Genomic DNA, 13,475 nt, shown 5'->3' with positions numbered 1-13,475 from the left:
TTGTTAAGAAGTGAGGACATTTATTTTTGTCGTTAGTGTTGGAGTTTGTGTTTGTTGTTAGTGTTTGTCATTTGTGCTGAGGTTAGTACTTGTCGTTAGTGTTGGAGTTTGTGGTTGTTGTTAGTGTTTGTCATTTGTGTTGAGGTTAGTACTTGTCGTTAGTGTTGGAGTTTGTGGTTGTTGTTAGTGTTTGTCATTTGTGTTGAGGTTAGTACTTGTCGTTAGTGTTGGAGTTTGTGGTTGTTGTTAGTGTTTGTCATTTGTGTTGAGGTTAGTACTTGTCGTTAGTGTTGGAGTTTGTGGTTGTTGTTAGTGAGAGAATAAATTAAATCATGAACTTTGCCATGGTCTCTGTCCCTAGTAGTTTTCATTAAGTTCTGGAAATAATGAAAGTCATAAACTTTGCCATGGTCTCTGTCCCTAGTAGTTTTCATTATCTCACAGAGTTAATGAAAGTCATACTTTCTATCAGATGAAGCATGCAGATGAACATAATGAAAGTTAGTGAGTTTGCCACGAGTTATGAATAAAATATTGGCATATTAGATGAGATAGCTGATGAAACAGATGAAGATAAATTAAATCTTGGACTTTGCCACACTCTGTCCCTAGTTCCTCAAAATCCTTGACAACGTTGCTTAGAAATTTTGGTTCAAAACCTCATCTGATTTTAATCTGTTATGCTACCTGTTAAGTTTCGCGAGATTATAAATGTCATGGAGTTATATAAAAAGGAGGGACAGCTAGGGACACTGAAGAATATGAACTATTGTGTGAAGCACAGCAATGGGAAGAGTTGCAATACTTTTGTAAATGAGAACCTTAGTGTGAACGTTAGTGACAACGTTAGTGAGAACGTTAGTGAGAACGTTTATTTTTTCATGCACGTGCATTGTGTCGTGGGGAGTTGCCATGGGCAATGACCTGCGCACAATATATAACGTACAGAGAGGTGAGATGAGGTGGTTTATGTGATAAATACTTTACGTGGCAGAAATAGTTTAAGGTTATTAGAAATATTGCATCTGTGATGTAAAATATACGTTAGTGGTTTTGTAAAGTGTCAGATTGACATATCTTTGGTAAGATGGCGCGCAGTGCCACCGTACTGAAGATATGTATACTAACTGTCGTTGAAAACTTCAACTGTCTTATGAGAAGCTGAGAACTTTGTAAAATCTTTTGAGATATTTTTTGATACATGACCTGGATCGAATCTTTCAAGATGAGAGACGCCAAATTCTTTAAAGACAGAGACACTTTTGTTATCTCGGTCTTTAATAATCTCTTTAACATCTTTCAAGATATTGTATTTCTTTAATTGCTTCAAGATGATTCGAGTTCCAGCACTTTCCATATTGTTGGAAGCTCCGGAATACTGAGCATGCTGTCTGTTTCCACCAATATGGTTGATGTTCACGCATGCAAGAACTCTTTTTGTGACAGCATCGAGCGCAGTTACTGTACAACTTGGCGAGTTTCGCCTGTGTGTCCATCTTGCATCAATGGATAAGTAACCACTGAAGGACTTTCTCGACAGCATTAGGGAAATACTTTTAAGTCTTCTAATCTTATCGTCACAAAATCTCTGTTGTCTCATGACACCACTCTTCACAGGGGGCTTAGTTCCACAAAGAGAAAGAAAGCGAGCACCTTTTGTATATGGCATTCCGGTCATTATGCAAGCACCAAGCATCTGTCGCGCTGAGAGTCGACGACGTTCGTGGAGTAAAATGTTATGCATTGCCTTTGTTTTCCGTTTTGGGTGAACAATATGGCCCATACAACAACAAAAAAATGAAATCCCGCCAAAAGTGAAAATTGAATAAAAAGTAATAATTAATAAATATATACTATATCATTAGATGAATATTTTGGAATAACATTTTAAAATCGAGGTTTTTCAATGGATAACGGTTCAATCAAAAATTTGACCCCATTTTAGAATCTACATTAAAAATGGAACATTTCTGTCGTTTCAAAATCCCAAAATAACGTTTCTATTCCTCTTCAAAAGTAAAAATAAACTTTATTGGGGAAAAAAATATTTTTATTTCCAAAAAAAAAATGAAAAGCTTAAATGCAAATCTAATTTTGATGCTTTTGTTTTGATTTTTTGGATTTCGAAAAAAATTTGAAAATTCAGACAAGTTACCATTAACACTAATACGTTTCAGCGAGTCGGTCCCATCAGAGAAATTTTCATAAATCGGCGATAAAATTTATTATTCAGCAAAATATTCTCAGATCCAACTAGAATAAGGTCAAATTATACAAATTTAGCAAAGGCTAGTTATCCTACCTATTCAAAACTTTAATTTTAAAAATTCAAGACAATTCTCAAAATTACCTAATAATCGCGTTCTCTTCGCAAAATGACGATTCATCATTCACTACCAGCATAACTGAGGGCTTGTGCTCACAGAATAATACAGATAATTTACTTATTAATGCAAAATTTAGTACCAAAAGGTAATCATAGAAGATACAAAAAAAGTTTCTTTATTTTGATTGCTGATTTTATTCTTCTAAAATTTACCAAATCTAAAAAATCCAAAATTGAATGCTATTGAATTTCATGTTTATGTAACATATACTATTTATTATATAAGGAATAAAAATTTTATAGTTTTAATCAAAATAAAGGTGTACTAAATGCATACAAAACAAGGTATTTTTACTCATCCAAAATATGTTAACAGTGCTATTTATATAATCAATATCCGAATTTCGAAATCATTTTGATGAAATCTTTATTTTAAAATTGAGTTGACTGTTAAAATCACCCGAGAAGAGGGATTATCTCAATGAAAAGTACATAAAATAGCAAACGCACAAGATGGCACTATGCAGCTTTATATTGTTATACAGGATGAACATATAAAATGTTTGGAAAACACTTACTTCGTTCTACAAATGTGTATCTCTTTATATCAAAGATTCTTCTCAAATTATTGAGAGACTTCTCTCAAAAAAAGGAAAATTTGATAACTAAAAAAAATTATGGCATAACCTCTCGTTTTGCATAGATATATATTTACATGGTCACAGAGCTTATTTTCATTGTCAAAACTTAAAAATTTTTAGTGGACTATACCCTTAAATCTTGATTTATTCAAAAACGTAAGAATAAAAACCGTAAGAATCATACATTTTTTACTTCATATGTTAAAAAAAATGATACAAAATCGTTCAATATTGTATGAATTCTTACGTTTACAAAAAAAGTCACACAACCCATCAACATATACTACTGCCGTTTCACGCTGAAATGTTTCTGTTTATTTTGTATCGTTGATTAAACTTTAATTATTCTATCTAAAGCAGATTTCTCAATTGCTAAATTAATAATTATTGTGATTCCTATAATAGAAATCGTGATTCCCATAATAGAAATTAGTAAAAGTTTTTTATGGTTTGATTCTATATCAAAAATTCTGAATTAATTGTCAGTTTTACAGATGGATAAATAAATAAATTTAAATCGGTGTGATCGGTATTATAAGTTGATGTTTTTTATGTTATAAAGTTTTGAGTGAAAGTTTTTCTGGAAAAAATTTTATATATAAATATATCTGTATATTGTAATTTGTTAATTAGTTATCAATTGAAAATGATTTCGGTTTTGACAATTTTTTTTCATGTTTTTCTTTCTTTGTTTAAATCAAGCTATTGTTGATGATATTTTTACCCCGCGTAGCATGGATTCTCAAGCAAATCCGATTTCATCCACTCCCAAGCAAAATCAAGCCACAACGGAGATAAATTCAGAAAATAAAATTTCCGTCGAAAATTTGAAACCACTTAAACTTATTAATACTGGCTTTAAGTTACGCACAGACAAGCCTCTCTTCAGACACTTCTCTCCCAAAGACACAATGGCGTATGATGATCGTCTTCAACAAAGAACAGTTTTTACTAATACCAAAAACAGACCCTCTATCGCAGGTAAACGTCCTCAACCTCGTTCTGTTTTAAGAGTTTTACCAGTTGAAAAACAAGAATCTGAAATAAACCAAGAAGAGTCACCATATTGCATTGGATGTGGTATGTATCTACAAAAAGAAGAAGTTAAACCATTAGCTTCATTCACACCAAACATGGTTAACCTTGCTGATTATCTGGAAAAGTGCAAAGATCAAAGATTCTCTGAAAAATATCCATCTTTATGCAAAGAAATTGATACTTTAGAATCAAACTTTGATTTGTGGAAATACTTCACTCCAAAAACAAAAACATTTGCAGCACCTTCACGTCGTCGCTACGAAGATTCTTATTCTTATTCATATTTTGTTAACAGTCAGGAAGAATCACAAACAAACGAAGTCTTAGATAAAGAAATATGTCCATGGTGCGGCTTTACATCACCAAAAGATCAAGCTAATTCTTATTTTGTTAAAAGTCAGGAAGAATCACAAACAAGCAAACAAACATTACAACCCCCATATACCAACATTGAACAGACAACTCAAAAAGACACTGCACCATCAAAAGATCAACTTTTACTTGAAGAACAAACAGAAAAAACAGAAGAGCTAGTTGATTACCCAAGTCAACTAACGTGCACCAATGCATCGGATTGTGCTGGTTTGCTTGGACAAGGATCAGCCTTCTATTCCCCTGGTCGTCCAAAAGATTCGAAACTTTATAAATCTTTAGATACAGGTGATCATTCACAAACAGGAAAACATTCTGAAAAGCATCAACGTATGAAATTCATTTCAGATACCAACAGTGAACATTCAACTCCAAATTCAGATGGAACAATTTGTCCATGGTGTGGCATTATATCACAAAAAGAACAAAATGCCAGAGCAACTATTCCAAAGTTATCACGTCCTAGTTTAAGAACTAATGATTTGTCTTCTTATGCAAAAAATTGCAAAAACTTAACATTCTATCTACAACATGTTCAACAATGCAATTCATTAGGCATTTTTGGTCCGGATAAAGCCAAATTTGAAGATGATTCCAAATCCATGAAGAAATCCCATAAAGAATCTGATATAGATGTTCATTCACCAGAAGAAAACTTTTGGTCGCTATTTTTCCCACCTAAAGCACACGCAGACGAACTTCACAATTCTAAATCTAACAGTTTCAGTACACTTGGAGATAAGTGCAAAGACCCAACTTTCTATAAAGAACATACTTATCTATGCATGTCATTAGGCTATTTCATTCCTACTAAAGTCCATGCCGCAGGTAAGCGCCGTCCAGGATTAGATGTTCTTAATGGTCAAGAAAAGAAACCTCTTCAACTTGTTGATACCGGTGTTCGTTTACCAGAAGAAAACAGTTTATGGAAGGAATTTGATCCAGATGATGTATCCGCTCACTATCCACGTATTCGTCATGCTGATATTTATGATGTTAATGGTCAAGAAAAGAAACCTCTTAAAGTTTCTGATACAGGTGTTCGTTTACCAGAAAAAAACTTTTGGTGGCTATTTAACCCACCTAAAGCACACGCAGACGAACTTCACAATTCTAAACAAACTGTTCCAAAGAGACCTCGTGTTTTGCCAAGAGTTTTACCAGTCGAAAGACAAGAGTCTGAAACAAACCAAGAAGAACCACCATATTGCATTGGATGTGGTATGTATCTACAAAAAGAACAAAACAAAGAATCATATTCATTCGAACCAAACATGGTTAACTTCATTGAATATTCAGAAAAGTGCAAAGATCAAACATTCTCTGAAGAATATCCATCCTTATGCAAAGTAGTTAAATCAGCCTGATAAAGATTCTGATGCAGAACAAAACTTTTGGTGACTATTTATTTTTAGAATAATAAAGCGGAAATGTTTTTTTGGTTAAGGATACCCTTACGTGTCAGATTTTTTGCGCATACGAAGAAGTCATGCTAGACATGAGCTATAAACCTGAAATTTTAGCAACATATTTAAAACTTTTTAAACTACAATACACTTTAATATTCAAGAACAAAAATATTCTTTTTAGAAATTACATAATTATTTTATGTGAAATCTATATAAAAACATATTTTGCGAGCGTAACTTTTTTCTTTATAAGCACCTTATATGACTGATAAACTGTGAAGGCACATAATTGTTAATTCATAGAGTTGATATGTTTCCAAAATTGAGAGGAAATTTGAAAATTGAATACCCTTTCAATTCAATTTTCAAAAGATATCAGCTCCTTCAATAATTGAAGGACGATTTTGATCATTTGCTCTTAAAACAAGTATGCCATGGAGAAAAAAGTTACGCTCGCAAATCTGAAATATAACTATCATATAAAAAAATTAAATTTCTAATTTTTACTCTATAGATATTATTGGCCACTTGTGTAATGCATAAAAGTTTATGTCATATGCATACATTTGGAAGTATGGGAGACGAGGGAAATTACTTCTATGAGGCACTAGGATTTTTAAAAATTTCTCTATCGGACTCACTATTCAATTTCTCGAAAATTAAAAAAAATCAATAATAGCTAAAATGTATTATGCATAACAAATTTTAATGTTACACGGTATTTTTTGAACTTCATGACATGAATTTTCTTTATATATTTTTTTTTTTTTTGGATTTTCTATGATTTATGCGATAGGCTGGAACAACATTGTAAGTGCAATGATATCATTTATAGAGAAATCTAAAACTTCAGCATTCAGAACTCGCAACCACAAAAATATTCATTTGCTAAGTAAGTAAAGTTGATTAAGTTCGACACTTAGCTTTTATACGTAAAACCAAGTGTGTATTGTTATTTCTTGTTAAATTATTGAGAAAAAAATAAATTGTAAGAGAAACGATACTGATTATTGAAATAATATTGAGGGTAGCTGCAGATTTCTTCATTAACATGCCGGAAATTTGTTAATCTTGGTTTTCTATCATAAAATCTGTCGAAGAATCTAAAAACGGAGATATGAAATAGAGATCATGTAAATCTAGAGTATCCTGTCAGAAAAATAGACTAAGCATGTAACCCTTTTTTGGTCATAAACACTTTTTACCACTTAGTCATACAGATGATCATTAAATTTAAACGAGCACTTTTTGTCAGAATAGATTCTTTTACAAAGACAGAAGATTTTAGTATTATTTAATATTAGTGCTGTAGCAAAATTCAAAAAACGGTGAAAATTCAGTGAATTTGTGAATTCACATTTTTTTTCGACATTTTTCTTGATATATCCATGCACATTAAGAACATAGCTTTGATACGCTTAAAAAAGCATATTTCATATGAAATTGTTAAAGAAATAAACAATTTATATAAAAATTGCACTTATGGGCAGTTTAGATATATAATTTATATATAACATATATACAAATCCATAGACAAAGTGCAATAACTACAATGTTGTAGAAAATTACAGCAGAAATACTGACTTTTTGAAGGATAATAAGAATTCTTCTAAATGTTGTATTTTTATAATTTGATTGATTTTTTTTACTATTTCATTAATCTTTTATGAATAATAATTATTTTTAATATATGTGCTATTAAAATTTCAAATTTTGACTAATATATCTAAGTTATCTGAACGAAACATTTAGAAAATATCATACTTACATTGAAATAGCAAGTAGAGCATATTAATAGCAAGTTTCTTGGCTTTATATCTATCATCTATTGTTGTTTGATCAAACAAAATTCACTCTATTATATGGTGTCAATTAATTAAAACAATTTTTAATAGTTATTTATTTAGTGCGAATAAGTGCAAACTCATAAATGAATAACTTAATAGTAGAAATGAATTATCTGATATAAATCTCACATTTTGTCCATCAGAAATACTTTAATTGCATACGCATAACTATTAGTAATACGTCTGGAGTGTCAATTAATAACAATCCCACAACAAGTAAAATTCAGATTTTTATTAAACTTATTTTTTCCTAAAAGTTTTCTCAAATTACTATATATACATATGTGGATAAAATAATAGTAATATTGTAAAAAATTAGATAATTTTTTTATTTGAGAACCTCTCAAAAGTTCATTCAATTTATCAATTGTTTCAGTTTGATGTATATTCATTTCTGGAGCCTAAAACTTTAGCAATCATGACAATATCATATTCTCTTTCTAACTACGCAATGTAAGGGTATCCTTAATGTTTATTTTTAGAAAATAAATTATGGCAATTTGAGTAAATATATAAAGATTTTTAATATAACATCACACAATAAACAGTTAAAGCAACAGTTCCTAATGAACCAAAGAAGAAAGTTGTTATGCGAGTTACTGATTTCAAAATTATAAAAAATATGAAAAAAAAAACTCAAAATTACGTAATGGAACTTGTCGTTTCTCATTATTCATACGCATAATGACTGTAAACAATTCTGTATACAAAGTAACAAATAATTTCTTTTCGAATTTAATTTTAAGTGTGAAACTTGAAAGTAACAAGAAAGTATTTGGTAATGTTTTAAATTGTGAACATACTGAGTTGAATAAAAAGGAGAAATAGTTATTATGATCTGATTTTTTCGAGAACAATTGTCAGATCATTTTTCAGATGGAATAATAAATTTTAATGAAAATGATATTATCACAATGTGTTAACCAGAAATGTCTTTAAATATATAATTCTCAAAATAATTGTTTTGATATAAACCGCAAAAATTGTTAAATCAATTTTGAGACTTAATTTTTTAAGTAAAACTTATGGAGAACTTTTTTGATATAGTAATGTTTATAATTCTTTGTTTAAATCGGCCTTTGATTGACAAAATTCCTGCACCATTGCAGAAGATTTCGGTCACGCCGAAGCAAAATCAACAAAAAATGGAAGTCGTTAATAAAAATTTAAATTCTGTCGAAAATTTGAAACCGCTTAAACTTATTGATACGGGTGTTCGCTTGCCTGCAGAAAATAACGCCAAGGATTTCTTTGGATACCATTTTGGCGATTCAAAAGCATATTTCGATGAATATCACAGAAATTCAAGATTCCTTTCTAATACCAATAATCAACCATCACCTTCAGGATCAGAATCGTCTGTATTAAAGCCAAGGGGTCCAATTAGACCTCGTGTTCTAGTCAGACACAGTTCACAACATTCAAGCGATCATTCACCTACAGAAAATAACATCAAAGATGATATTTTCCAATTTTTTGCCCCTGTAACAACCTTCACTTATGGTGTTCGCAATTCGAAATCAACTCCTGACACCATAAATGAACATACAACTCCAGTTCCAAAAAGAGGTGAAGATGGATATGCATTGTTTAGTCAGGAAAAGCCAAAAGGTCTATACAAATCAAACATGGTCAACCTCGTTGAATATAGCGAAAAATGCAAAGATCAATCATTCTCAGAACAATATCCATCATTATGCAAAGAAGTTAATAGCTTAGAAGCAAACTTTGATTGGTGGAGCGTTTTCGGTCCTTTCAAGACTTCAGGTACGTATGTCCGTCCTTTCAAGACTTCGTTTATCAACAATAATCAACAAGAATTTCCATCAACAGAAGAAATGGATTCAACAGATGCATACACAGACGATCTTCGCAATTCTAAATCCAGTCCAAACTCAGATGATCCATCTTGTCCATGGTGTGGCCAAGTTAAGGCTCTAAAACCTGTTAAGATCAATTCACGGTTATCTAAAGCGCAAACAGGATATAAGCAAAGTGATAAAATTGTGGATCTACCAGAAGAATGCAAGAAAGATCCTTCTAAATGCAATATTTCTCACTATATATACTCAACGCATTTTGGGCAGGGTGGAACTTTAAAAGGCGGTTTAGTTTACGAAAAATATTTAAATTCAGATACAAATGACTTGTGGGACTTCCAACGCATTCCTGGTTCTGCTGATGGTTTTCCTCATTCCAGATATATGATTGATGTTAATGGTCAAAAAGAATTACCATCAACAGAAAAAAGATTGAAACCTCTTAAACTTGCAGATACAAGTGTTCAATTACATGAAACATACACTGATAGTATCAAGAATTCCAGACCTGCGATTCCAAAGAGACCTCTAAATTCCCAATCTACATCGGGCAACGACAATGAAGAGATTTGCAAATTTATTCCTCCTGATGAATGTGAAAGAATTTTTGGACCAGGTTCCGCCAGCCCACGCTCCTTTGGAATTGATCAAGCAGCATATTCATCGAACGATAACCTAAATAAACCTGTTAAAGATTCTGATGCAGAAGAAAACTTTTGGTGGCTATTTAACCCGCCTAAAGCACACGCAGACGAACTTCACAATTCTAAACAAACTGTTCCAAAGAGACCTCGTGTTTTGCCAAGAGTTTTACCAGTCGAAAGACAAGAGTCTGAAACAAACCAAGAAGAACCACCATATTGCATTGGATGTGGTATGTATCTACAAAAAAACAAAAAAAGAAATCATATTCATTCGAACCAAACATGGTTAACTTCATTGAATATTCAGAAAAGTGCAAAGATCAAACATTCTCTGAAAAATATCCATCATTATGCAAAGAAATTGATATTTTAGAATCAAACTTTGATTTGTGGGAATTCTTTAAACCATTCAAGACTGCAGGCACTATTATCCGCCATTAAAAATAGCCTATAAGAAGACAAACAAGATACACCTAATTTTAACTAAAATTTAAAGCAGAAATAATAAATTATGAATCTTCGACATTTTTTAAAATTCAAAATTATTAAATATGTTAAACTGAGTAAAAATATAAAACAATCATATATATAGGATGAAGAATTTTTTTTAATTTGGTATCTCGAAACCAAACTGTTAATGCTGCTGTTCCAAATGCAACATAATTTCAAAATCTTGATCTAAGATTGTGATATTTAGAAAGTTTGGGAATATCATAACTCATGGATGTCTTACATTCTTCAAAATTATGAAAAATTATTGAAATTTTGTATTGAAACTTGCCGTTTCACGCTGAAATGTTTCTGTTTATTTTGTATCGTTGATTAAACTTTAATTATTCTATCTAAAGCAGATTTCTCAATTGCTAAATTAATAATTATTGTGATTCCTATAATAGAAATCGTGATTCCCATAATAGAAATTAGTAAAAGTTTTTTATGGTTTGATTCTATATCAAAAATTCTGAATTAATTGTCAGTTTTACAGATGGATAAATAAATAAATTTAAATCGGTGTGATCGGTATTATAAGTTGATGTTTTTTATGTTATAAAGTTTTGAGTGAAAGTTTTTCTGGAAAAAATTTTATATATAAATATATCTGTATATTGTAATTTGTTAATTAGTTATCAATTGAAAATGATTTCGGTTTTGACAATTTTTTTTCATGTTTTTCTTTCTTTGTTTAAATCAAGCTATTGTTGATGATATTTTTACCCCGCGTAGCATGGATTCTCAAGCAAATCCGATTTCATCCACTCCCAAGCAAAATCAAGCCACAACGGAGATAAATTCAGAAAATAAAATTTCCGTCGAAAATTTGAAACCACTTAAACTTATTAATACTGGCTTTAAGTTACGCACAGACAAGCCTCTCTTCAGACACTTCTCTCCCAAAGACACAATGGCGTATGATGATCGTCTTCAACAAAGAACAGTTTTTACTAATACCAAAAACAGACCCTCTATCGCAGGTAAACGTCCTCAACCTCGTTCTGTTTTAAGAGTTTTACCAGTTGAAAAACAAGAATCTGAAATAAACCAAGAAGAGTCACCATATTGCATTGGATGTGGTATGTATCTACAAAAAGAAGAAGTTAAACCATTAGCTTCATTCACACCAAACATGGTTAACCTTGCTGATTATCTGGAAAAGTGCCAAGATCAAAGATTCTCTGAAAAATATCCATCTTTATGCAAAGAAATTGATACTTTAGAATCAAACTTTGATTTGTGGAAATACTTCACTCCAAAAACAAAAACATCTGCAGCACCTTCACGTCGTTACAAAGATTCTTATTCATATTTTGTTAACAATCAGGAAGAATCACAAACAAACGAACAAACATTACAACCTCTTAAATCCACCCCATATACCAACAGAAAACAGTCAACTCCAAAGGGCATCTTATCTACAAAACAAACAGAAAAAACAGAAGAACCAGTCGATGACCCAAGTCAACTAACGTGCACCAATGCATCGGATTGTGCTGGTTTGCTTGGACAAGGATCAGCCTCCTATAGGCCTGACAAAAATTCAGATGGAACAATTTGTCCATGGTGTGGCACTATTTCACAAAAAGAACAAGTTGCACGTCCTAGTTTAAGAACAAATTATTTGTCTGGATATGCAGAAAAGTGCAAAAACAGAACATTCTATCTACAACATGTTCAACAATGCAAATCATTAGGCTTTTTCAAACCTCCCCTGTCATCATGGAAAGAGGATGACATAAATTATACAAGTCTTCCTTTCGCAGAGAAAAATGATTTATGGGGTGAATTTCAACCTCCTTCTATGGGTGCCACTGGTGGTCCTCATACTAAAGTTGATTTAAGTAACCCAGAGATGCTCAACCACGCTATAGAAAATGGTATATGCGATGGTCTAACTTATTTCGAGTGTCTTAAGAAACTTTTTGGTCCAGGCAAAGGCAGTCCAGTTAACGAACAAGCTACAAATAAAGAATCAGACTCAGAAGAAAACTTTTGGTCGCTATTTTTCCCACCTAAAGCACACGCAGACGAACTTCACAATTCTAAATCTAACAGTTTCAGTACACTTGGAGATAAGTGCAAAGACCCAACTTTCTATAAAGAACATACTTATCTATGCATGTCATTAGGCTATTTCATTCCTACTAAAGTCCATGCCGCAGTTAAGCGCCGTCCAGGATTAGATGTTCTTAATGGTCAAGAAAAGAAACCTCTTCAACTTGTTGATACCGGTGTTCGTTTACCAGAAAAAAATGATTTATCTGAAGAAGGCAAACAACCTCCAAAAGGATGCAATGGAATTTCAAATGAGGAAACCCTTCCATCATCCCAAGAGAACAAAAAACCGAAACTTGATAGACCAAAAATCGCTGACCGCAGTCAGAAAACAAATGCAGATTAAATATAGTAAATCTCATTCGTAATTTAATTAAAAAATTTTATTCACTTCGGAATTTTAAATTTTTTTTAATATCTAATTCGGAGCAACATTTTAAATATGTATGATTATATCATGATTCAGTTACTGATGAATTTCCTAATATTAATGCATCTAGGAAAAATTAAGAAACTATTGAAGAGAAAGATTAGTTGTATGACATTGGATATTGCACCATAATGGATACATCAAAACAAAAATCACATGCAAGGTCAAAGTCTAATAATTACTTTAAGTTTTATTACATGATTTTTAATTTTCCTGAATAAAGTGATTAAAAATCATTTTAATTTTGATTTTTCGTTTTTCAGTCTTATTTAAAATAATAGATCAAAGGTACATTCACTAGGCGATAACAGTAAAATGGGATGAAAATAGGATAAATAGCATCCCTATATAGTGCCTAACAATATTTATACGGGCCAAAAAAAATTTGGCTAGAGATT

General features: G+C 31.6%; 3 protein-coding genes and 1 pseudogene across 4 annotated transcripts, besides 3 other annotated features; 3 read left to right on the top strand and 1 right to left on the bottom strand.

Annotated features, from left to right (window-relative positions):
- Nucleotides 1–1,123: 1,123 nt before the first annotated feature.
- On the bottom strand, nt 1,124–1,783 carry TVAGG3_0317390 (zebrafish ch211-108c17.2-related family; the record flags this gene model as incomplete). The annotated part of the gene is made up of 1 exon (XM_001315888.1): nt 1,124–1,783. One exon carries the CDS (start codon nt 1,781–1,783, stop codon nt 1,124–1,126), a length of 660 nt encoding a protein of 219 aa, XP_001315923.1.
- A 1,294-nt stretch (nt 1,784–3,077) lies between these two features.
- Nucleotides 3,078–3,099: a mobile genetic element.
- Nucleotides 3,078–3,099: a terminal%2Cinverted (terminal inverted repeat of Kolobok-1_TV transposon ID:TVAGG3_0013400).
- A 548-nt stretch (nt 3,100–3,647) lies between these two features.
- Nucleotides 3,648–5,913, top strand: TVAGG3_0317370 (uncharacterized protein; the record flags this gene model as incomplete). Its single annotated transcript, XM_001315889.1, has 1 exon — nt 3,702–5,744. The coding sequence occupies one exon, from the start codon at nt 3,702–3,704 to the stop codon at nt 5,742–5,744; it is 2,043 nt and encodes a 680-aa protein (XP_001315924.1).
- A 2,865-nt stretch (nt 5,914–8,778) lies between these two features.
- On the top strand, nt 8,779–10,682 carry TVAGG3_0317360 (annotated as a pseudogene). The gene has a single exon: nt 8,779–10,551. A coding segment is annotated over exon 1 (1,773 nt).
- A 580-nt stretch (nt 10,683–11,262) lies between these two features.
- Nucleotides 11,263–13,045, top strand: TVAGG3_0317350 (uncharacterized protein; the record flags this gene model as incomplete). Its single annotated transcript, XM_001315891.2, has 1 exon — nt 11,263–12,993. The coding sequence occupies one exon, from the start codon at nt 11,263–11,265 to the stop codon at nt 12,991–12,993; it is 1,731 nt and encodes a 576-aa protein (XP_001315926.1).
- A 315-nt stretch (nt 13,046–13,360) lies between these two features.
- Nucleotides 13,361–13,475: part of a mobile genetic element that runs on past the window's edge.

Source organism: Trichomonas vaginalis, chromosome V, assembly GCF_026262505.1.
Source record: "Trichomonas vaginalis G3 chromosome V, whole genome shotgun sequence".
In the NCBI taxonomy this organism is placed as follows: domain Eukaryota; phylum Parabasalia; order Trichomonadida; family Trichomonadidae; genus Trichomonas; species Trichomonas vaginalis.
This window is presented reverse-complemented; position numbering and strand designations above follow the sequence as displayed.